This window comes from Leptonychotes weddellii, chromosome 9 (genome assembly GCF_054177405.1).
Source record: "Leptonychotes weddellii isolate Sample4059 chromosome 9, ASM5417740v2, whole genome shotgun sequence".
Classification (NCBI taxonomy): domain Eukaryota; kingdom Metazoa; phylum Chordata; class Mammalia; order Carnivora; family Phocidae; genus Leptonychotes; species Leptonychotes weddellii.
The window spans coordinates 99158147-99183162 of record NC_138377.1 but is presented as its reverse complement, the minus strand read 5'-3'; the positions used below and the strand labels follow the sequence as shown (position 1 = coordinate 99183162).

General features: G+C 35.2%; 1 protein-coding gene across 11 annotated transcripts in view; it reads left to right on the top strand.

Moving 5' to 3' along the window:
• Positions 1-25016, top strand: part of MYO9A (myosin IXA) — a 271185-nt gene that overhangs the window by 43096 nt on the left and 203073 nt on the right. For all 11 annotated transcript variants that reach the window (XM_081831336.1, XM_081831342.1, XM_081831337.1 and 8 more), the window contains exons 2-4: positions 1564-2474; positions 16839-16933; positions 21906-21968. In XM_081831336.1, coding sequence (XP_081687462.1) covers positions 1635-2474; positions 16839-16933; positions 21906-21968 — 998 coding nt within the window. In that variant the 5' untranslated portion in view covers positions 1564-1634. The remainder of the gene's footprint in view (positions 1-1563; positions 2475-16838; positions 16934-21905; positions 21969-25016) is intronic.

Below are 25016 nucleotides of genomic sequence, written 5' to 3'. Positions count from 1 at the left end.
TTTAGTTTTTCTGTTTATTTGATCTCATCTTCTGTTTTTTTCCCTCAAGTTTTTATTTAAATTTCAGTTAACATACAGTGTAACTTTCATTTCAGTTGTAGATTTTAGTGGTTCAACACTTACATACAACACCCAGTGTTCATCACAAGTGCCCTCCTTAATTCCCATCACCTAAGTAACCCCCGCCCCCCTGCCTCTGGTAACCATAAGTTCTCTATAGTTAAGAGTCTGTTTCTTGGTTTGTCTCTCTTTCCCCCCTCCATGTTCATTTGTTTTGTTTCTTAAATTCCACATGAGTGAAATCATGTGGTATTTGTTTTTCTCTGGCTCACTTATTTCACTTAGCATAATACTCTGTAGCTCTATCCATGTTGTTGTAAATGGCAAGATTTCATTCCTTTTTTTTTTTTAAAGATTTATTTATTTATTTTAGAGAGTGTGCATGAGTGGGGGGAGGGGCAGAGGGACATGGAGGGGATCTCACGCAGACTTCCTGCTGAGTGGGGAGCCAGACTCGGGGCTGGATCTCAGGACCCTGAGATCATGACCTGAGCCGAAATGAGGAGTTGGACACTTAACCGACTGAGCCACCGAGATGCCCCAAGATTTCATTCTTTTTTATGGCTAATATTCCATTATAGATATATATGGAATATATAGGAATATGTGATATATATATAATTATATATATATAATATAACATGTATTTTATATATATATATATATATATATATAATATTCCATTATACACACACACATACATACCACCTGTTTTTATCCATTCATCAGTCGATGGACATTTGGGCTCTTTCCATAATTTGGCTATTGTTAATAATGTTGCTATAAAATTGGGGTGCATGTATCCCTTTGATTAGTATTTTTGTATCCTTTGGGTAAATAGCTAGTAGTGCTGGATCATAAGGTAGTTCTATTTTTAACTTTTTGAGGAACTTCCATACTGTTTTACAGAGTGGCTGCTCCAGTTTTCATTCCCACCAATAATGTAACAGGGTTCCTCTTTTTCTGCATCCTCGTCAACACCTGTTGTTTCCTGTGTTGTTAATTTCATCTTCTTACTGTTTTTAATTTCACAAAAATTTGGCTTCATTGATGGCATTCTTTCTTGTTTCTTTATTCATAAGAGCTTTTGGATGCAGAGTGATTAAATTTGCATGATTCTTCTGCCCATTTTAATTCAGCTTTGCTGAGGCTCTTCATATATAAAGAAAGAACTTGACTCCACAATCTCAGGTACTTCAGAAACATTTGAGATAGTGGAGGACAAAATAATTTTTATTTGCACTCTGGATTTTAAATTATTAGTATAATAAAACATGGAAAAAATCTTTGGCAAGTTGCTGTTTTAGAAAGTGTCCAGATTTGGACAATAAAATGTAATATGTGGTCTTGATGAGACTGTTTTCAAGACTGTTTCTAGACTAAGAGTTAGGATTTTATGTTCTAAAAGATGTAATGAAATGATTTAAGCCTTTCTTTTTGAGCATCAGAAAGTGAAGATTGTGTAATATGTTGTGTAAATGTTTCACACTTTTTATGTTACAGTTCTTTTGCCACGAAAATGGTTTGCACGGTCTCGAACACATACTATCCATGCTGATGGGACAGGGTCCAATATGAATATAAATGATGGAGGAAGACGACGCTTTGAGGATAATGAACATACATTACATATATATCCTGGGACAATTTCAGAAGGGACTATCTACTGTCCAATTCCTGCCAGAAAAAACTCCACAGCTGCTGAGGTGATTGACGCTCTTATAAACAGACTTCATCTTGACAAAACGAAATGTTACGTTCTTGCAGAAGTAAAGGAATTTGGTGGAGAAGAATGGATACTCAATCCAACAGACTGTCCAGTTCAGCGAATGATGTTGTGGCCCCGGATGGCTCTGGAAAATCGCCTGAGTGGAGAGGACTATCGCTTTCTTCTGAGAGAAAAAAACCTTGATGGATCAATCCATTATGGTAGTCTGCAGTCATGGCTACGGGTAACAGAAGAACGCCGAAGGATGATGGAACGGGGTTTTCTTCCACAGCCTCAACAGAAAGACTTTGATGATTTATGTAGCTTACCTGATTTGAATGAGAAAACGCTTTTAGAAAACCTACGAAATCGCTTTAAGCATGAAAAAATTTATACCTATGTTGGCAGTATTCTAATAGTTATTAACCCATTCAAGTTTCTTCCTATTTATAATCCCAAATATGTCAAAATGTATGATAACCACCAATTGGGAAAACTGGAGCCCCACATTTATGCTGTGGCTGATGTAGCTTATCATGCCATGCTTCAGCGCAAAAAGAATCAGTGCATCGTGATTTCAGGAGAGAGTGGTTCTGGGAAAACTCAAAGCACAAACTTTCTTATTCACCACCTTACTGCTCTCAGTCAGAAGGGATTTGCCAGTGGAGTGGAACAAATTATTCTTGGAGCTGGACCAGTACTTGAGGTAAGTGCGTAGAAATACTTTTCTTACTCTTGTATGTTTATAAGGTATAAACTGATATACTCTGACATGTTTATCTTTGAAAAATAAAAAGTAAAAATTTGGTAGATGTGAGAAAATGAAACTAGAAGTATAGACATCATTTTTAGTTATCAAGGAGAAATGGAAGATGGAAAGCAAAAAAGGCAGTGTGGAAGTTTAAAAGTGTGACAGTGGCATTATTTTTTCAAAGGTGTTTTTGGGTAATAGTGATAAAGAAGGAGATGATTGGGGTCATAGGTATCCCCCTGCAAAGGGAAGTAGCAGGGGCAGGACTCCTGTCCGTAACTGGGTTGTGGAATTAGGTGTTTGGGGAAAATACTCTTTTTTTTTAAATTTTTTATTGTTATGTTAATCACCATACATTACATCATTAGTTTTTGATGTAGTGTTCCATGATTCATTGTTTGTGTATAACACCCACTGCTCCATGCAGAACGTGCCCTCTTTAATGCCCATCACCAGGCTAACCCATCCTCCCACCCCCCTCCCCTCTAGAACCCTCAGTTTGTTTTTCAGAGTCCATCGTCTCTCATGGTTCGTCTCCCCCTCCGATTTCCCTCCCTTCATTCTTGGGGAAAATACTCTTATCAATATATTTATATCCTTGTAACTTCAGCATCTGTGCCTAGTATTGAATTCTAAGAGTTAAGTTTGAAAATGTAAAGAATATGGGGAAAAAATTTAGTTCTATAATGTTTTAGAAGTAATATTACCAAAGGTAGAAAGGATAGAGAATACACCATTTTTGTTTTAGAGATGAAAGGAAAAGGTAATGTTACTTATTTTTTTTTAAAGATTTTATTTATTTGAGAGAGAGTGTGCACGTATGAATGGGAGGAGGGGCAGAGGGAGAGGGGCAAGCGGACTCCCCACTAAGCAGGGAACCCAAGGTGGGGCTCAATCCCAGGACCCTGAGATCATGACCTGAGCTGAAGTCAGATGCTTATCCAACTGAGCCACCCAGGTGCCTCATATTACTTATTTTTTAAAAGGGATTTTGTGAGGTATAATTGAGATATATTAAGCTGTACATATTGAAAATGTACAATTTGATAAAATTTGACATGTATACATAATAGTTAAACCACCACCACAGTCAAGATACTGAATATATCCATTATCGCTAAAGTTTCCTCATATCTCTTTGTAATTCCTCTCTTAACCCTTTCCAGCTCAGTCATCTATAAGAAACCACTTACTTTGTCACTGTAGATTAGTTTGTATTTTCTACAAACTAATTTTTATATAAATGGAATCATTTATTATGTACTCTTTTATGTTTGACTTCTCTTGGTATAATTATTTCAGGATTCATCCATGTTGTTGTATGTGTCAGTAATTCATTCCTTTTGCTTAGGTAGAATTCCACTGTCTGGGTGTACCACACTTTGTTTATCCATTCACCTGTTAATGGATATCTAGGTTGTTGCTAGTTTTTGGCTATTACATATAAAACTCTGTAAGTCTTTGTGTGGACATACATTTTCTTTTGGGTAAATACCTAGGAGTGGAATGACTAGGTCATATGATAGGGTATATGCTTAACTTTTTAAGAAACTGCCAAATTTTTCCAAAGTGATTGTACCCACCATTTTATATTCTCACCCAGCAGTGTGTGTCAGTTCCAGTTACTCCACATCCTTGCTAATCCTTGATAGTCATTCCTTTAAATTTTAGCCATTCACATATGTAGTGGTATCTTATTGAGGTTTTAATTTGCATTCTATAATGATTAACGTTGTGAGCACATTTTCATGTGTTTATTTGCCTTTTACATATCTTCTTTGGTGAAATGTTTGTCAAAATTTATTGTCCAACTTTTTACTGTGTTTTCTTACTGTGTTTTGAAAGTTTTTTGTGTAGTCAGTAAGTCCTTTATCACATATGTGTTTGCACACATTTTCTCCCAGATTTAACCACCTCTTTTTTTTTTTTTAAGTATAATTGACAGGCTATATTAGTTTCAGGTGTACAACTTAGTGATTCCACACGTTTATAATACTGTGCTGTGTTTACCGCAAGTTACCTACCATCTATCCTGATACATGCTGTTACAATATCATTAACTATATTCCTATGCTGTGCCTTTTATTCCCATGGTTTATTCATTCCATAAGTGGAAGCCTGTATCTCTCACTCCCCTTCACCCATTAGGCCCAACCTCCCACCCCTACCTCTCTGGGAACTGTCAGTTTGTTCTCTATTTATAGGTTTGATTCTGCTTTTTATTTATTTATTTATTTTTTTCCCCTAGATTCTTACGAGTGAAATCATACGGTATTTTTCTTTCTCAGGCTGACTTATTTCACCTAGCATACTATCCTCTAGGTCCATCCATGTTGTCTCAAATGGCATGATCTCATCCTTTTTTATGGCTGTGTAATATCCCTTTGTATATACACACCACATCTTCCTTATCCATTCATCTGTTGATGAACACTTAGGTTGTTTCATATCTTGGCTATTGTAAATAATGCTGCAGTAAACATAGGAGTGCATATATCTCTATATCTCTTTGAATTAGTGTTTTTGTTTTCTTTGGGTAAATACCCAGTAGTGGAATTATTGGATCATATGGTATTTCTATTTTTAATTTTTTGAGGAACCTCCATACTATTTTCCATATTGGCTGTACCAATTTAAATTTCCACCAAGAGTGTACAAGGGTTCCTTTTTCTCCACATCCTCGCCAACACTTATTATTTCTTGTGTTTTTGAGTATAGCCATTCTAGCAGGTGTAAGGTAATACCTCATTGTGGTTTTGATTTGCATTTCCCTGATAATGAGTGATATAGATCATCTTTTCATGTGTCTGTTGGCCGTCGGTATGTATTCAGGTCCTCTGCCCAATTTAATTGGATTATTTATTTTTTTTTGGTGTTGTAGAGTTTGCTTTTTTAAAGATTTTTTATTTATTTGACAGAGAGAGACACAGCGAGAGAGGGAACACAAGCAGGGGGAGTGGGAGAGGGAAAAGCAGGCTTCCCGCCGAGCAGGGAGCCCGATGCGGGGCTCGATCCCAGGACTCCGGGATCATGACTTGAGCCGAAGGCAGACGCTTAACAACTGAGCCACCCAGGCACCCCTAGAAGTTTTTTTAAATATATTTTAGATAACTCCTTATTAGATATATCATTTGCAAATATTTTTCCCTCTCAGTAGGTTGTTTTTTTGTTTGTTGATGGTTTCCTTCACTGTGTGAAAGTTTTTGTTGTTGTTGTTGGTTTTCTTTTTTTTTTGGTGTGGTCCCAATAGCTTGTTTTTGTTTTTGTTTCCCTTGCCTTATGAGACATATCTAGAAAAATGTTGCTTTGGCCGATGTCAGAGAAATTACTACTTGTGTTCTATTTTAGGATTTTTATGATTTCAGGTCTCATATTTAGGTTTTAATCCAATTTGAGTTTATTTTTGTGTTACAAGGTGGTCAGTTTCATTCTTTTGCATATAGCTGTCCAGTTTTCCCAGCACCATTTATTGAAGAGACTGTCTCCCCTTATATATTCTTGCTTCCTTTGTCATTGATTAATTGACTGTATAAGTGTGGGTTTATTTCTGGGCTCTCTAAGAGATTCTGTGCCATTGATCTTTGTGTCTCTTTTTGTGCCAGTACCATACTGTTTTGATTACTACAGCTTTGTAGTATATGTTGAAATGTGAAATTGTGATACCTCCAGCTTTGTTTTTCTTTGTCAAGATTGTTTTGGTTAGGGTGCCTGGATGGCTCAGTCGTTAAGTGTCTGCCTTCGGCTCAGGTCATGATCCCAGGGTCCTGGGATCGAGTCCCACATCCGGCTCCTTGCTCCGGGGGAATCCTGCTTCTCCCTCTCCTACTCCCCCTGCTGATGTTCCCTCTCTCACTGTGTCTCTCTCTCTCAAAAAATAAATAAAATCTTTAAAAAAAAAAAAAAAAAGATTGTTTTGGTTATTCCAGGTCTTTTTTGGTTCCATAGAAATTTTACTGTTATTTGTTCTAGTTTTTAAAAAAATGCTTTTGGTATTTTGATAGGTATTGCATTGAATCTGTAGATTGCTTTGGATAATATAGACATTTTAACAATATTAATTCTTCCAGTCCGTGAACCTGGAATATCTTTCCATTTGTTTGTGTCATCTTCAATTTCTTTCATCAGTATTTTATGATTTTGGAGTACAGATCTTTGACTTTTTTGGTTAAGTTTATTCTTAGGTCCTTTCTTCTTTTTGGTGTAGTAGTAAATGGTGTTGTTTTCTTATTTCTCCATCTGCTGCTTTGTTATTAGGGTATAGAAATGCTACTGGTTTCTGGGTGTTAATTTTGTATCCTTCATCTTTACTGAATTTGTTCATTACTTCTGGTTGCTTTTTGGTGGAGTCTTTAAGATTTTCTACATATAGTATCATGTCATCTGCAAATAGTGATAGTTTAACTTCTTAACCAGTGTGGATGCCTCTTATTTCTTTTTCTTGTCTGATTGCTGTGGCTGGGACTTCTGATACTGTGTTGAATAAAAGTAGCAAGAGTGGACATATTTGTCTTGTTCCTGATCTTAGAGGAAAAACTCTCAGTTTTTCACCATTGAGTATGATGTTAGCTGTAGGTTTTTCATATATAGTCTTTATTATGTTGAGGTATGTGCTCTCTAACCCCACTTTTTTGAGAGTTTGTATTGTCAGTGGAATTTGAATTTTGTCAAATGGTTTTTCTGCACCTACTGAGATGATCATATGATTTTTATACTTTGTTTTGTTGATGTGGTGTATCACATCGATTTGTGAATACTGAACCATTCTTACATCCTTGGAGTAAGTCTCACTTGATCGTGGTGAATGATCTTTTTAATGTATTGTGGTATGTGGTTGTGGTTTGGTAATATTTTGTAGAGGGTGTTTGCATCTGTGTTCATCAGGGATATTGGCCTGTAGTTTTTTTGTGTGTGGGTGTTGTCTTTTTTTGGTTTGGGCATGAGGGTAATGCTGGCCTCATGAATGTATTTAGAAGCTTTCCTTCCTCTTGTATTTTTTGGGATAGTTTGATGAGAATAGGTATTAATTCTTTTTAAAATGTTTGGTAGAGCCACCCAGACATCCCTGGTATTTCTATTTTTAATTTTTTGAGGAACCAGCATACTGTTTTTTTTTTTTTTTGGAGTGACTGCACCAATTTACATTTCCATGAGCAGTATACACGGGTTACTTTTTCTCCACATCCTTGCCAACAGTCGTTATCTCTTTCTTGGATAATAACCATTCTAACAGGTATTAGGTGTTATTTTATAGTGGTTTTGATTTGCATTTCCACAATGATGAGTGATGTTGAGCTCCTTTTCATACCTCTTGGCCATTTGTAGATCTTTATAGGAAAAAAATACCTTTTTTTTTTTTTTTTTTAAACCTGAGGAATGCCCATTTTTTATTTGGGTTCTTTGTTTTTTTGTTTTTGTTTTTTTTTGCTGTTGAGTTGAGTTCCCAATATATTTTGGATATAACCTCTTATCAGGTACATGATTTGCCAGTATTTTCTCCCATTTGATATGTTGCCTTTTTATTTTGTTGTTGGTTACCTTTGCTCTACAGAAATTTTTTGGTTTGGTGTAGTTCCACTTGTTTATATTTGCTTTTGTTTACTTTGCTTTTGGTGTCATTCCCCCAGAATCATCTCTAATACTGGTATCTTTCCGTCTAGGGGTATTATGGTTTCAGGTCTTATGTTTAAGTCTTTAATCCATTTTGACTTGATTTTTGTGTATGGTATAAGATAAGGATACAGTTTCAGTCTTTTGCATGTGGCTGTCCAGTTTTTTCAGCACCATTTATTGAAGAGACTGTCCTTTCTCCATTGGATATTCTTGGCTCCTTTGTCCCAAGTTAATTGACCATATATGTGTGGGTTTATTTCTGGGCTCTCTATTCTGGTTTGTTTGTTTTTTTTTTAATCTGTATATATTTTTTTTTGCAGTACTCTACTGTTTTGATTATTATAGCTTTTAATAAAATTTGAAATCAGAAAGTGTAATGCCTCTAGCTTGGTTCTTTCTCAGGATTGCCTTGGTTATTTGGGGTCTTCTGTGGTTCTCTACAGATTTTAGGATTGTCTTTTCTGCTTCTGTGAACAATGCCACTGGAATTTTGATAGGAATTGCAGTGAATCTGTAGATTGCTTTTGGTAGTGTGGACATTTTAACAATGTGAATTCTTCCAATCCATGAGCACAGAATATCTTTCCATTTGTTTGTGTCTTCTTTAGTTTTTGTCATGAGTGTCTTACAGTTTTCGTTGTACAAATCTTTCACCTCTTTGGTGAAACTTTGCTCAGATTCACTCAGATTTGCTCTTAATAGTACCTTTTGAAGAGCAGAATTTTAAATTTTGATGAAGTCCAGTTTAGTCATTTTTCCTTCTCTTATGCATTGTGCTTTTGGTATCATATTTAAGAAAAGTTTGACTAACCCATGGTTGCAAAGATGTTCCGGGGTTTTTTTTTTCTTCATTAGTTTTATAGTTTCAGGTTTTGCATTCAGGTCTGGATCCATTTTGAGTTTATTTTATATATGGTATAAGGTATAGATCCAGTGTTTTTTGTTTTTATTTAAAGATTTTTTATTTATTTATTTGACAGAGAGAAAGACCGCGAGAGCAGGAACACGAGCAGGGGGAGTGGGAGAGGGAGAAGCAGGCTTCTCGCTGAGCAGGGAGCCTGATGTGGGGCTTGATCCCAGGACTCCGGGATCATGACCTGAGCTGAAGGCAGACATTTAACAACTAAGCCACGCAGATCCAGTGTTTTCCTATGAATATCTACTTGTTTCAAGACTATTTTTTGTTGAAAGTCTTTTTTCTTTACCTTAGTGCCTTTGTGTCTTTGTCAAAAAATTGTCCATATATATGTGGGTTTATTTCTGAATTCTGTCTTCTGTTGATTCATTTGTCTTTATGATAGTGTTTTGCTACTTTCATTATGTAACTTTATAATAATTTTTGAAATTAGTTGTATTAATCCTTCTTTTGCTTAGTTTGGATATTCTATCCTTTGCATTTCCATATGAATTTTAGAACTAAATTGTGAGTTTCCTATAAAAGTTTTTTTGGGACTTTGGGATAGTGTTAAATCTGTAGTTTAATTTGGAGAGAACTGATATATGCTAACAATAGTAAGTCATCTGACTTATGAACAAGTTTATTTTCCCATTTATGAAGATCGTCTCTAATTTCTCTCAGTAGTATTTTGTTGTTTTTAATGTAGAGGACTTTAACATATATAGTAGGTTATACTTGTCAGTATTTTTTGATGCTTTTATAAATGGTATTTAAGTTTTCAATTGTTAGTTCCTAATATATATATAGTTGATATTGGCACTTTGATCTTGTATTCTACAAACTGGCTAGATACAAATATTCTGGCTTTTTTAAAGTTTTCATTGGATTTTCCACATAAGAAATCATATTTATGAATAAAAAGGCAGTGTTGTTTCTTTTTGTCCAATCTGGATATTTTTTCCTTGCAGATTTCACTGATTATGCCAGTATGAATGTAAGTGGTGAAAGTAACATTCTTGTCTTAGGGGGAAAGCATTCAGCTTTAAACATTAAGTATGATAATAGCTATTGGTTTTGTGTCGATGCTCTTTATTAGATTGAGGACCATTCCCTTTTATTCCTACTTTGTTTAGAATTTTTATCAGGAATGGTTGTTGAATTTTGTCAAATGCTTTTTCTGTGTCTATTTGAGATGGTCATATGGTTTACAAAGAATAATTTGTTAATACGGTGAGTTATATCACTGGATTTTTGATTGGTAAACCATTTCAGCATTCCTGGGGTAAACACCACTTTTCATGATGTATTATCCTTTAATATAATACTGGATTTGGTTTGCTAAAATTTTGTTTAGAATTTTTGATAAGTTTTCTTTTCCTTCCTCCCTCTCTCTCTTCCTTCCTTCCTTCCATCTGTCTCAGGATAATTCTGGCCTCATGGGAATGAGTTGGGATGTCTTATAATTTTGGAGGAGTTTGTGTAGAACTTTTTTCCCCCTACTATCTGTGTTAGAATTGATATGAAACAGTCTAGGCCTGTGTTTTTCTTTGCAGGAAGGTGTTTTTTTTTAAATTTTATTATTTTATTAAAATTTTTTTTTAAGTTATTAGCTCAGAGATAGAGTTTAGTGCTTCATCAGTTGCGTATACCACCCAGTGCTTATTACATCAAGTGCCCTCCTTAATGCCCATAACCCAGTTAGCCCTTCTCCCCACCTGCCTCCCCTCCAGCAACCTTCAGTTTGTTCCTAGAGTTCAGCATCCCTTATGGTTTGCCTCTCTCAACTCTCATCTTATTTTATCTTTCCTTCCCTTCCCCTATGTTCATCTGTTTTGTTTTTTAAATTCCACATATGAGTGAAATCATACGGTATTTGTCTTTCTCTGACTGACTTATTTCACTTAGCATGATACCCTGTAGTTCCATCCACATCGTTGTAGATGACAAGATTTCATTCTTTTTGATGGCTGAGTAATACTCCTGTGTGTGTATATGTGTGTGTGTGTAACATTTTTTATTTGAGAGGGAGGGGGAGAGAGAGAGAGAGAGAGAACAAGAGCAGGGGGAGTGAGACCCAGACAATGCAGGGCTCGATCCCAGGACACTGGGATCATGACCGGAGCCACAGGCAGATGCTTAAGCAACTGAGCCACCCAGAGCCCCATATACCACATCTTCTTTATCCATTCATTTGTTGATGGACATCTGGGCTCTTTCCATATTTTGGCTGTTGTGGACATTGCTGCTATAAACATTGGGGTGCATGTGCCCCTTTGAATCACTGTTTGTATCCTTCGGGTAAATACCTAGTAGTGCAATTGCTGGGTTGTAGGGTAGCTCTATTTTTAACTTCTTGAGGAAACTGCATACTGTTTTCCAGAGTGGCTACACCAGTTTGCATTCCCACCAACAGTGTAAGAGGTTTCTGCTTTCTCCGCATCCTCACCAACATCTGTTGTTTCCTGAGTTGTTAATTTTAACCATTCTAACTGGTGTGAGGTGGCATCTCATTGTGGTTTTGATTTGTATTTCCCTGATGTCAAGTGATGTTGAGCATTTTTTCATGTGTCTGTTGGCCATTTGTATATCTTCTTTGGAGAAATGTCTGTTCATGTCTTCTTTCCATTTCTTGACTGGATTTTTTGGTTTTTGGATGTTGAGTTTGATAAGTTCTTCATAGATTTTTGGATACTAGCCCTTTATCTGATAAGTTTGCAGGAAAGTTTTAAACAAAGTTTCAATTTTTTAAGTAGGTAAAGTAGATATAGAACTACTATGAATTTGTCTGTGACTTTGAACCTCTGAAGTATGTCTCTTGGGGAAAGCATAGAGTTGGATCCTTAAAAAAAAAAAATCTATTCTGCCATTTATCTATCTTTTGACTGGAATGTTTGATCCATTTACAGTTAATATAATTACTTATAATGTAGGATTTATGTCTGCCACTTTTTAATTTTACTTATTTTTTTTCCTTTTCTGAGAGAGAGTGAGTGCATGAGGTGGGGAAAGGGCAGAGGGGGAGGGAGAGAGGGAATCTTGTGCAGCCTTCCCCCCAGCATGGAGCCTGATTTGGGGCTTGATGTCACAACCCTGAGGTTATGACCTGAGCCGAAATCAAGAGTCAGATGCTCAACCAACTGGGCCGCCCAGGCTCACCTGCCATTTGTTTTTTTTTTTATATGCTTTTTTACGTCTTGTATTCTTCCATTACTACTTTCTGTTATGTTAAAGAGATGTTTTCTAGCATATCATTTTAATTTTGTTGTTGTCTCTTTTTTTGGGTTTTTTGGTTATTTTTTTAGTGGTATTCCTGAGCATTCTGATTAACATAACGATTGAGTTTGGATTACTACCAACTTAATTTCAGTAATATGCAAAAATTTTCTTCTGTATAGCTCTGTTCCTTTCTCCCTCCTTTATGCTTTTATTTTCATATAGATTATATTTTTCTACATTGTATATCCATACACACAGATTTATATTTATTGTTTTATGGAATTGTCTTTCAGGTCAAGGTAGGAGGAAAAAGTTACAAACAAAATACTTATACTCTGTTTTGTATTTACATTTACCTTTACTTGTGGTCTTTATTTCTTCATATAGATTTGCTTTATTATCAAGTGTCTTTTCATTTCAGCTTGAATTACTTCATTTAGTATTTTTTGTAAGGCCCATCTGCTGAATGTATTCTTTCAATTTTTGTTTATTTAAATGTTTTAATTTCTCCTTTAATTTGGAAAGATGGTTTTACTGGACACAGATTTCTTGGTTGACAGGCTTTTCTCAGTGATTTGAATATATAACTTCACTGTTTTAATGTTTTATTTGGAGAACTTATGTGTTATGCTTATTGAGGAACCTTTATATGGTATGTGTTTCATCTCTTTTTGCTGCTTATAAGAACTATTCTTTTTTTTTTTTTACAATTTTCTTTATCTGAGAGAGAGAGAGCACAAGTGGGGGGAGAGGCAGATGGAGAGGGAGAGGTAGACTCTCTGTTGAGGAGGGATCCCGATGCGGGGCTCTATCCCAGGACCCTAGGACCATATAAGAACTATTCTTTGTCTTTCAGCAATTTGATCATTATTTGTCTAGGTGCAGATCTTTTTTAGTTTTTCATGCTTGGAGTTTGTGAAGGTTGTTGGATATGTAGATTAGGTTTTTCATGAAACTTGGGAAGTATTGGGCCTTTCATTGTTGAAATACTCATTTCGTGTTTTCTACTCTATCTACTTGTTTATGTCTGTACTGGAGCCCCTCCAATGAATTTTTCATTTTAGTTAATCTCCTTTTCAGTAATGGAATTTTTATAATTTCTAGCCCTTTACTGATATTCTCTATTGTTAAGGCATCTTTTTCATACTTTCCTTTAGTTTGAAAATATTTAAAATAGCTGATACAGAGTTTTGGCTTTGGAGGTCCAACATCTGGGCTTTGTCAGGAACAGTTTCTGTTTATTGCTTTTATAAAATTTTCCTGGTCCATACTTTCTTTCCTCTTTGCATGTCTTATAATGTTTTGGTGAAAAGTGGGCCATTTTATTAATACAGTGTGATAGTTCTGGAAATGAGATTTTTCCCTTCTCCCAGGGTTTGTGGTGGTGGTTTTGTTATTGCTGTTTGGTTGTTCCATGACTTCTTTGGAATAAGTGTGTGAAGTCTGTTCTTTTTCCTGTGAGGCCTTTACATTCTTTCTTCATTTAGCTTAGTGGTTGGATAATAATTGGACAAGGATTTTTTTTTTTTTTTAAAGATTTTATTTATTTATTTGACAGATAGATACATAGTGAGAGAGGGAACACAAGCAGGGGGAGTGGGAGAGGGAGAAGCAGGTTTCCCGCGGAGCAGGGAGCCCAATGCGGGGCTTGATCCCAGGACCCTGGGATCATGACCTGAGCCGAAGGCAGATGCTTAACGACTGAGCCACCCAGGCGCCCCGGACAAGGATTTTTTTTAAATGTCCTGAAGCAATAAGGCTCCCAGTTTTTTTTCTGTGAAGTTCTGTGTCCTTCTTGGATACTTGTCAACATTTAACCAGGCAGTTGTCAAATCTGCCTTACCTTTTTCTTCCTATTTATATAGAGCTTAAATATCAACCAGAGATCTCCACTCTTTACTGAGCATATGTATATTTCTGGGCATGTGCACAGTCCTGCACAGGTAAAACACCTTTTACATTCCCTGGAATATTTCAGATCTTTTTTTTTTTTTTTAAGATTTTATTTATTTACTTAGAGAGAGAGAGCACAAGCCAGAGGGAGAAGCAGATTCCTTGCTGAGCAGGAAGCCTGACTCGGGCTGGATCCCAGAACCCTGGGATCATGACCTGAGGCGAAGGCAGATACTTAACCAACTGAGCCACCCAAGCGCCCCTACTTCAGATCTTTAAATGCCCCTTTTGTACAAGTCATTCCTATGTTTTCCTTTTAAGTTGTTTGGTTACCTCATTTTTTGCCTCATTCTCCTCTTGCTAACTTAGGCAGTTGCAGTGTTTAAACAGTTGCCTCTGATTGTTTTTAACAAACATACATGGGTGAAAAGGCTGTCTCTTGTGAGTGAACTCCAAGTCAGGTCAGGTAAAGATAATCCTTTGAGTGAGGTTTTCCAGGGAATTGCCATATAGCTCAAATTCTGACAGTTACCTGTGGGATGGGGCTTTGGCTGTAATCCTGTTTTGATACTTCAGTGGCTTCTAGGCTGCCTTTGAAACAGACTAATTATAGAGTGTTGCATTTCTCTTCAGCATGGAGCTAGGGAGAGGGAGATGGTAATTGGGTAGGTTAAAATGCCACAATGTCTGTTTTTCTTACTGAGATTCAGCTGTTTTCCTTGATTAAGTGTTCCCCTACAAAGGATTATTGTAAGATTTTAGTTAATTTCTAGAATTGTCAAAAAGTTGATTTGGATACTTTTTTTTTTTTTAAAGATTTTATTTATTTATTTGACACAGAGAGACACAGTGAGAGAGAGAACACAAGCAGGGGGAGTGGGAGAGGGAGAAGCAGGCTTCCCGAGGAGCAGGGAGCCTGATGCGGGGCTTGATCCCAGGACCCCGGGATCATGACCTGAGCCGAAGCAGACGCTTAACAACTGAGCCACCCAGGCGCCCCGATTTGGATACTTTTTTTAGTTTTATTTCTCTTATGAAGAAGAGGGGATTTTCAGAGATCTTTATCATTTTCTCTGACCTCAGTTTCGGTGATCTTTTCAAGAGATTTAAGTAATAAATACTTTATATATTTACCTTTGTAGTTACCATTTTTGCTGTTCTCCATTCTGTACTTGGTCCATATTTGAGTATGATATTTTCCTTCTGCATGAAGGACTTCCTTTAATGTTCCTTTTAGTGTGGGCTGGCTTATGATGAAGATTTTCAGATTTACATATTAGAAATGGTCTTTTTTTGGGCCTTAATTTTTTTATTTACTTTTTTTAGGAGATATTTAAATTATAAAAAGAATTAAAATTTCAGTAAAATTTATGAATTTTGAAACATTAATTTGGGTAACTGTCTCTATACAATCTGAATACAGAAAAGTTCCACTACTTCTTGAAACTCCTTCACACTATTCTTTATCTTCATATCCTCTTACTTCCCTCCCATACTAATTCATGGGAACTCCTTGTCTGATTTCCATTGCTGTTTTTTTCAAAATGTCACAGAAATGGAATCATACAGTAAGTAAAGTTTTGAGACTAGCTTCTCTCATTTAGCATTATGTCTTGGAAATTCGTTCAAGTTGTTGAATGTGTAAGTTCAACCAGGGATGATTATTCTAAATTTTAATTTTAAGAAATGTTATCGGGATATATAACTTACAGTACAGTAAAGCCATTTAAAATTTATAGTTCAATGATTTTTAATAAATGTATATAGACTTATATAGCCACTATCATACAATGAAGCTATAGAATATTTTTATTACTCCTTGTGCCCCTTTTACACATTTCTCAATTCCCAGACAACTCTGATCTTCTTCTTGTTACTGTTGCTTCGCCTTTTCTAAAATTTCATAGTACAGTATGTACTCTTGAGTCTGGTTTTTTCCACATGTCACAATGTTTTCAAATTTATCAGTGTTGATGTATGTACTAGTTTATCTTTATGCTGGCTAGTATTTATTGCATTGTGTATACTTTGGTAACAATTTAGGCAACATATATTTTTAATTCTTTTTAAAATAGTACTGTAGCTTTGTTTTAGGTTGATGTAATAAAGTGTAATACATTATGTAGTGAAATTTTATTTCATTTATACTATTCTGAAATTGCAATTATTTTGATGTAATTATTCTGTTTCTAGCTCGTATTTAATTTAGCAAGATTTAAAAAAATATAGAAATATATTAAGGAAGCTTGCTGGCTCTCGAATGTAAAAGTTAAATTATTTTAAGGAGTGTTAAGTTTTTAAAATTAAGATTTATTTTACTGAAAAGCATGAAGTACTTTCTACTTGGTTTTATTTCAACTATTAGTTGCTCTCTTTTTTTTTTTTTAAGGACTTTATTTATTTATTTGACAGAGAGAGCACAAGCAGGGGGAGCAACCAGGCAGAGGAAGAGGGGGACGGAGAAGCAGGCTCCTTGCTGAGCAGAGAGCCCGATGTGGGACTTGATCCCAGGGCTCTGGGATCATGACCTGAGCCAAAGGCAGATGCTTAACAACTGAGCCACCCAGGCGCCCTGCTCTTTTTTACTTTACCTGAACCATATGAGTCTGAAGTTAAGGAGAATTGCATTTTGTTTCTTTGAGCCAACCTAAGCAAGATTTTTCATTTTTTAAAATGAAATTAATAACTGTTTATTTCGACAGGCCTTTGGAAATGCAAAGACAGCTCATAATAACAATTCAAGTCGTTTTGGCAAATTTATTCAAGTAAATTACCAAGAAACTGGCACTGTACTTGGGTAAGTAGCAGTAGCAGGTTTTGGAGTATGTTTATATTTTCACCATTGCCTCTTCATAATCCATAGACTGTTCATTTGCTCTTTAATGAGAATAGTGACTTTGGTGTCTGCATTCAATTATTTTCCTCTAACTTTTTTTTTTTTTAAAGTTGAAGCCTGAGAAAAGTTCAAAGAATAGTGTAAGGCATACATCTGTAACTTAGATTTGCTAATTGTTAACAATTTGCTGCATTTACTTTATTTCTCTGCATTATGCATACATTCATTTTTTTAAATTTGTTTTTGAGTAAGTTGGGCATATAATTTGACTCCCCACAAGAATCACAGCTGCATTTTCCAACATAATGCTGTTATATTCAAGAAATTTAATTTTGTTACAATAACATTTCTTATACAGTCTGTAAGTAGAGTAATTCTGGTTGTTATAGCAATATTCTTCCTAACTTTAAAACATCTCATAGACTTTATTTTTAGAGCAGTTTTAGGGTCACAACAAAAATGAGTAGAAAGTACAAAGAGTTCCCAAATACCTCTTCACCCTATTGACCACTTTCCCCTATTAATAACATCTTGCATTGTTGTGTTCCATTTGTGTGGTATGTTCTTTGGGCTTTGACAGTTGTATAAAGACATTTATTCACCATTACAGTATCATGTGCAATAGTTTTACTGCTCTAACATCCTCTGTGGTTTGCCTGTTCATCCCTTCTTACCCAATAACCCTTGGCAACCACTTACCTTTTTATAGTACCCCTAGTTTTGCCTTTTCCATAATGTCCTATAGTTGGAACCTTATAGTCTTATAGTCTTTACAGTTTGGATTCTTTGCCTTAGCACTATATATTAAAGTTTCCTTCCATGCCTTTCATGGCTTGATTTTATTGGACTAATGTTAAGTGTATATATTAATTTGGGAATAATTGACATTTTTGTGCTATTTAGAAATGCTTTAAATTTTTTTGTATTTCTTATTGAGTGTTTTCCTAAGTATCTTATTTTAATGTTTTGTTGTTATTAAAAGTGTGATTTTCTCTTACGTTGTATCTTCTAGTTGTTTGTATATATGATATATATTCATGCATATATGTTCATATATATGAAATTTATTAATTTTTATATTAAGTTGTATCTTGTTATCTTATTGAATTATTTTATTGTTTGCATTAGCTTTACTATTGTTTCTTTTACCTTTTCTTGGTATATCTGCAAAAATAGATATTCTTACCTGTTTTTCTGTTCTTATATCTTTAATTATTTTCTCTCTCGTCTGATTCCAAATAATATTGTTTCAGACCTTTATGTGAATGACTTTGCTTTTCTCCGCTAAGTGAAATACTGATTTTAGGCCATTTTACCACATTAATGAATTAGGCATCAATTTAAATTTTCTGTTAGTGGTTTTTTGAGTAACAAAATGATATTGCATTTTACCAAATGCATTTTGGGCATCTGTGAAGATTAGCATGATCTTCATTCTGAGATCTGTCAGTGTTACCATTATTTTCCTAATACTGAATCGTTTTGTGTTCCTGGGAAAACAATCCCACTTGGTCGTACAAAGATACACTCACACACACGCATACGTAAGTACACATATTTATACACATGCATATAAATTGGTTGTTCTATTGTTTCCTAGTTTTTATTTATGATTTTTGCATCCATATTAATAGTGAGATTGGTTAGTATTTTTCTTTTTATGCTATTTTAGTTATGCTTTTCACTTCTGCTTTTAATTTAAAAAATTTGACCAAAACTATGTGTATTCTACCCACCCCCCCAAGAAAAACAAAACAAGAAGAATAAGTCCTTCAGTGGTGAGTTTCATAACTCATTTCCTTTCTGATTTGAAAGCCATGTTTCCAAAAGTATAGTTGGTACTTTTACTAAAAAAATGGGATGCAGTCAGGTTGTCAGGTTGCACTTTTCTAGTATTTATGATTGTGATACAAGAGATGTTGATAATAGGTACAGTTGTATATGTTGCTTTGTAACTTACAAAGTATTTATTATATATATTCATAGATTCTTAAGACAGTTTCATGAGTTAGGAATGGCAGATATTTATTTTCCCATTTTATGAATGAAATTCTGGCTCTTGTATGTTAAGCGATTATCTGAAAAGGTTAAATGTTCTCTTACAACAGTGATGAGCAGAAATCTTCATCTTGATTAGTAAGTCAACACATACATATTGAAAATTTTTTTTCATATTGAAAATTTTTAACTCTTGGCAAATATATATTAAACATTTTCATCTTTCATTTTATCATTCATTAGGCAAACATTTATGGAGTACCAGGCACTGTGCTAAGTGTTGAGGACAAAAAAAGTACACATGTTCTCTGCCATTAAAGTTCTCATAGTCTTTTGGGAGAGATAGGTTTACATAAGAGGATTACAGTAAATGAGATAAGTACAGTGATTGAAGCATGTGTCTGGAGAAGTTCACCAAAAAAAGGTGATTTTTATTTTGGGTCTTGAAAAATTGCTAAGCAGAAAAAGTGGGAAATCACATTATCATTTGAGGAATTGGCATTAACAGATGAATGGAATCATAACAAGAGCTTGGTGTACTTGAGGAGGTAAGTTCAATGGCTTCAGATTATGGACATAGTGTTCAGTTGATTTCAGATTGTGAATAAAGCTCTAATGTATCTAATTTATCCTCTTGACTGGGAAGCAGATTTTAAAGATTTTATTATAAAAATTTGAAGTGTACCCAGAAGTAAAGAGAGTAATAGAAAGAATGCCTATTTAGATTCAAGAATTATCACATTTTGCCATATTTGCTTTGTCTATTTTTTCTTTTTGTATGCTGATGCATTGAAATAAAACAATCCCAGGTAGATGTAACACCTGTTCACCCTTATGTACTTTAGTATGAGTAGCAAGTGAAAGTAGAGGAATAACATGAGTAGATCTTATTTTATGGGTAACTAACTCTCATAGCAGTATAACTCATGGAGTGGAGAGGAGGAAGGTGAGATGTTTAGGAGTATGTTAGTAGAAAGAGGGAGCCTTTGTAGTTAAAACAGACCTGGCTTCAAATCATAGTTCTGCTGTTTAGTGGCTGCATGATCTTAATATCTTTGAGCATCAGTTTCTCCACTTGTGAAATAGGCAGTAATATTTGCTATGCAGGGTGGGTTTAAGAATTTAATGTACTATGTGGAATCTAAAACACTAATGAATAAACAAAAAGCAGAATTAGACCTATAAATAAAGAGAACAAATTGGTGGTTGCCACAGGGAAGGAAGGTGGTGGAATGGGCAAAATGAGTGAAGGGGAGTGTGATATACAGGCTTCCTGTTATGGAATAAGTCATGGGAATAAAAGGTACTACATAAGGAATATAGGCAATGATATTTTACAAAGGTATGGTGAAGGATGGTAGCTCCATTTGTGATGAGCATCGTATAACGTGTAAACTTATTGAATCACTATGTTACATACCTGAACACCTGAAACTAATGTAACGTGTGTCAACTATACTCAAAAGAATTTAACATATTTATGTTCCCTTTCTCCCATTTTAGATAAGAACCTGTTTCAGTAGTTTAGATTAGAAGTGATGATGGTTACTCAGAGGAAGTGATACATTTTAATTACTGGTAGTGGTAGTAGTAACGGGTTTGCAAAAAATGCACATTTGAGGTTCATTTTATGAATGAATGGAGCCTGTTGGATAGAGAGTGGGTAGAGACTGTAGAATTAGAAGTGGAAGGAAGAGCACGGATAATGCAACCAGGAGTGAATGGCATGCTTGAGGGAATGACCTGTATTTGGGAGTGACTGAAATACTGAGCATGCAATAGGAGGGAACTGATGGGAATAAAGCTCAAAAGTCAGATTTTTGACTCCACAGAGGTTTGTGCTATGTAATTTGGATTCAGTAGTCGAAAACCTTTTAAATTTCAGACTGTAGGATCCCCTTTTCCAGAGGGAGCTTAACTGATTGCTTCAGTTTGGGTAAGAGGTGTTGAAGACTTGAAGAGGTACAGGCTGGATAAAGAGAATGACATATCAGAAATACAATTTATGTTTTAGTTCCTCATTACTTTCAGGATAAATTCTCTTCTTCTGGCACATAGTATATTGGTCCTTCTTCATCTAGTCCACTTGTCTATCTCATTCTCTAGCCATGTTGAGGAATTATCTTCCCTGAGGTTAAGTACCCTCCTTTTATGCCTTTGCATAAAGCAGTTCTCCTGGCCTTCTGGTCAGTCTTTCAGATTTCAGAGTCATTTATTCAGTCAGTCAGCAAATAGATTTTGTGAATGTTTACTATGTGCTATGTACATAGAGGTGAGTACCTCTCTGGGAATTGTTCCCTATATAATTGTTTCCTTCTTGGATTGAATCTTACTTGTCTCTCTTGGTACAGCCATAATATTCTGGTCATTGCTCTATAATAAATCCTATATCAACTCAGTATGATAGCCCCTTGTTTACATTTCCCTCCACTAGTCTGTAAGCCCTTTGAGAATAGTGTATCACTTATTTCCATATTTGAACAGTGCTTAGCACAGTGCCCAATTAATGAAGTTGTTGAATAAATCCGTAAATAATAAATGGATTCCAGAATGTGGCAGTAGCATGAATATGTTAAGAAAGTATGTCTTTGAGTCTCATTTAGTCACCTGGCCAAAGTATAATATCTGAAAGAATGTGTAGTGGCATATTAGTCTGGAAAGAAAGTAAAGCCTATGCCGTGGGTGGATCTTGTGTGCCATGTTTTGAACTTCTGACTTTATTTTGCTTTGTTGAAAGCCAAAAAAAAAAAAAAAAGACTTATGAGTTTATGAATTTAACACAGATAACGCTAACAGCATTTATAACACAATTGTAATGGTAAGTGTACTAAAATGATCTGGATAGTATTCTTTATACCTTTGCATCTTGTCTGAAAAAATACTTATCTACCTTAAGCTTTATTATTTATATCAACCAATTTTATTTTTCTTCTAGGGCCTATGTTGAAAAATATCTACTGGAGAAGTCCAGACTCGTTTATCAAGAGCATAATGAACGGTACATATTTTTATTAGTATAATTAGATCAAGTTAACATTTGTATTATGCGATCGACTTTTAGGATGTTTGCATATTACGACCTTTAATTTAGCTTACACTGTGCATCGTGTTCCATATAATTGCTATTTCTGTCATGGGCAGAACATTATACTTTTTCAGAGGCTGCTAGATTTTTTAATAAGTACAAACATACCTTGTTTTATTGCACTGCACAGATACTGTTTTTTTACACATTGGTTTGTGTTGAGTAAGTCTTTTGGCATCATTTTTCCAACAGCCTTTGATCACTTTGTGTCTGTCTCATATTTTAGAAATTCTTGCAATATTTCAAACTTTTATGTTATTATTGTATTTGTTATGGTGATCTGTGATCTGTGATTACAACTAGCTGAAAGCTCAGATGATGGTTATCATTTTTTAGCAATACAGTGCTTTTAAATTAAGGTATGTACATTGTATTTTATTTAATTTTGTTTATTTACTTATTTTTTAAAAGATTTTATTTATTTGACAGAGAGAGACTCAGTGAGAGAGGGAACACAAGCAGGGGGAGTGGGAGAGAGAGAAGCAGGCTTCCTGCGGAGCAGGGAGCCTGATGTGGGGCTCGATCCCAGGACCCTGGGATCATGACCTGAGCTGAAGACAGACGTTTAATGACTGAGCCACCCAGGCGCCCCTGTACATTGTATTTTAGGCATAATGCTATTGCACACTTAAGAGACTACAGTGTAGTGTAGACGTAACTGTTACCTGCACTGGGAAACCAAAAAAATTATTTGCCTCATGTTATTTTGAGATTTGCTTTATTGTAGTGGTCCGGAACTGAACCCACACTGTCTCTGAGGTATGCCTGCATGTGGAACTGTTAACCCTTTATAAATTCTAGGCAAACTGTCCAAACAGAAAAACAGTGGTAGGGGCGCCTGGGTAGCTCAGTCGTTAAGCGTCTACTTTCAGCTCAGGTCATGATCCCAGGGTCCTGGGATCGAGCCCATATTGGGCTCCTTGCTCAGTGGGAAGCCTGCTTCTCCTTCTCCCACTCCCCCGGCTTGTGTTCCTGCTCTTACTCTCTCTCTCTGTCAAATAAATAAATAAAATCTTAAAAAAAAAAAAAAGAAAAACAGTGGTAGCTCAGGTGTTTCTCTTACTGCTTTAAGTGTCTTAGTATTTTGTTTCTAATTTGAGAAAATTTTTAATAAAGCACTTAATTTCATTATATTATAATGAGGTATACAGGACTTCAGAGATTATATATGTAACTTCCTATAGATGAAGAAACCAAATGTAAGGGGGAAAAAAAGAAACCAAATGTCAGAGAAGTAAATGATTTGCTTCATGCTGCAATGACACAAAATAAAGAGCCAGAGTTTGAAGTTAAAGAGACTTATATTCAGATATTTAATATGGCTTTGGCATCTCATTTAACTTTTCTGCTTCTTTGATATTTGTTCCCATTTTATAGATAAATAACTGTCTTAGAGTTGTTTAGAAGAATAAATGAAATAACATTTATAAAGTGCTTAGTGTGGTCCTTATACATAATTATATTCAGTAATTAATAGCTAACATTATCTACTGAATACCTGCCAGGTTAGGACTAGAACTCAAGACTTTCCTGTTCATTTTTTTTTTTTTTTTTTTTTGTGGCTAATAGATAAGGAAATCTAAATTAGAGGGTTTTTTTGAAATGAAGGTAGAGAATTTTAGGAAGAGAATAACTTTGTTAAAGTTTTGTAGAGTTAACAGATACTGCTATTAGAAGGTTATTAGTAACTCTTTCCAACAGATTTTAATGGAGTGTTAGGGATATAGCATGATTTCGAAGAATCAATGGGAGGTGAAGATCCGGAACTTAAAAACTGATTCTCTCTTATCTTGCTGGATTCTGTTTGTGAATGGATGTATAATATTTATTGGTATGTTGCTAAATGTGGGTTGCTAGTATTTTGTTGAGGATTTTTTGTGTCTGTATTCATAAGGGATATTGCTGTAAGGTTTTGTTTTGTTTTGTTTTTCCTCCTTATGTCTTTGTCTGGTCTTGCTATTAGGATAATACTGGTTTATAGAATGAGATGGAAAAGTTTGGGAAGGATTGGGTTAATTCTTTTTTAAATGTTTGCTAGAATTCACTAGTGAAGCCGACTGGTTCTAGGTTATTATTTGTGGGGAATTTTGATTACTAATCCAAAGACTTTAGTTATTATAAGTCTCTGTAGATTTTCTGTTTCTTCTTTAGCCAGGTTTGGTAGTTTTTATCATTCTAGGAATTTTTCTGTTTCATCTAGGTCATCTAATTTGTTGGCAAAAAAAAATTGTTTATAGTATTCCCTTATAACAATTTTTATTTCTGACAGGTTGATAATAATGTTCCCTCTTCTGTTCCTGAATTTGAGGTCTTCTCCTATCTTTGGGCTGCTATAACAAAATAACTCAGTCTGGGTAACTGACAAACAACAGAAATTTATTTCTCAGAGTTCTGGAGGTTGGGAAGTCCAAGATCAAGGTGCTAGCATGGTTGCATTCTGGTTAGAGCTCTTCCTGGTTCATAACTCATACCTTCTTGCTTGGTCCTCATATGGTGGAATGGGATAAGGAACTCTGTGGGATCTCTTTTATTAGATTACTAATCCCATTCGTGAGGGCTCTACTCTCATGCTCTCATCAACCCCAAAGGCCCCACCTCCTAATACCGTTACCTTTTGGGGTTAGGATTTCAACATAGGACTTTGAGGGGGCACACATTCAGACCATAGCAATCTCACCCACCTTTTGTGTCAGTTTAGATAAGAATGTGTTAATTTTGTTGATCTTTTAAAAGGACCAAGTTTTGGTTGATTTTTCTCTATTTGTTTACTGTTCCTGTTTTATTTCTCTTACGCTTATCACTTCTGTTTGCTTTGGGTTTAGTTTGCTCTTCTTTTTTTTTTTTTTTATTCTTACGTTAATCCCCATACATTACATCATTAGTTTTAGATGTAGTGTTCCATGATTCATTGTTTGTGCATAACACCCAGTGCTCCATGCAGAATGTGCCCTCCTCAATACC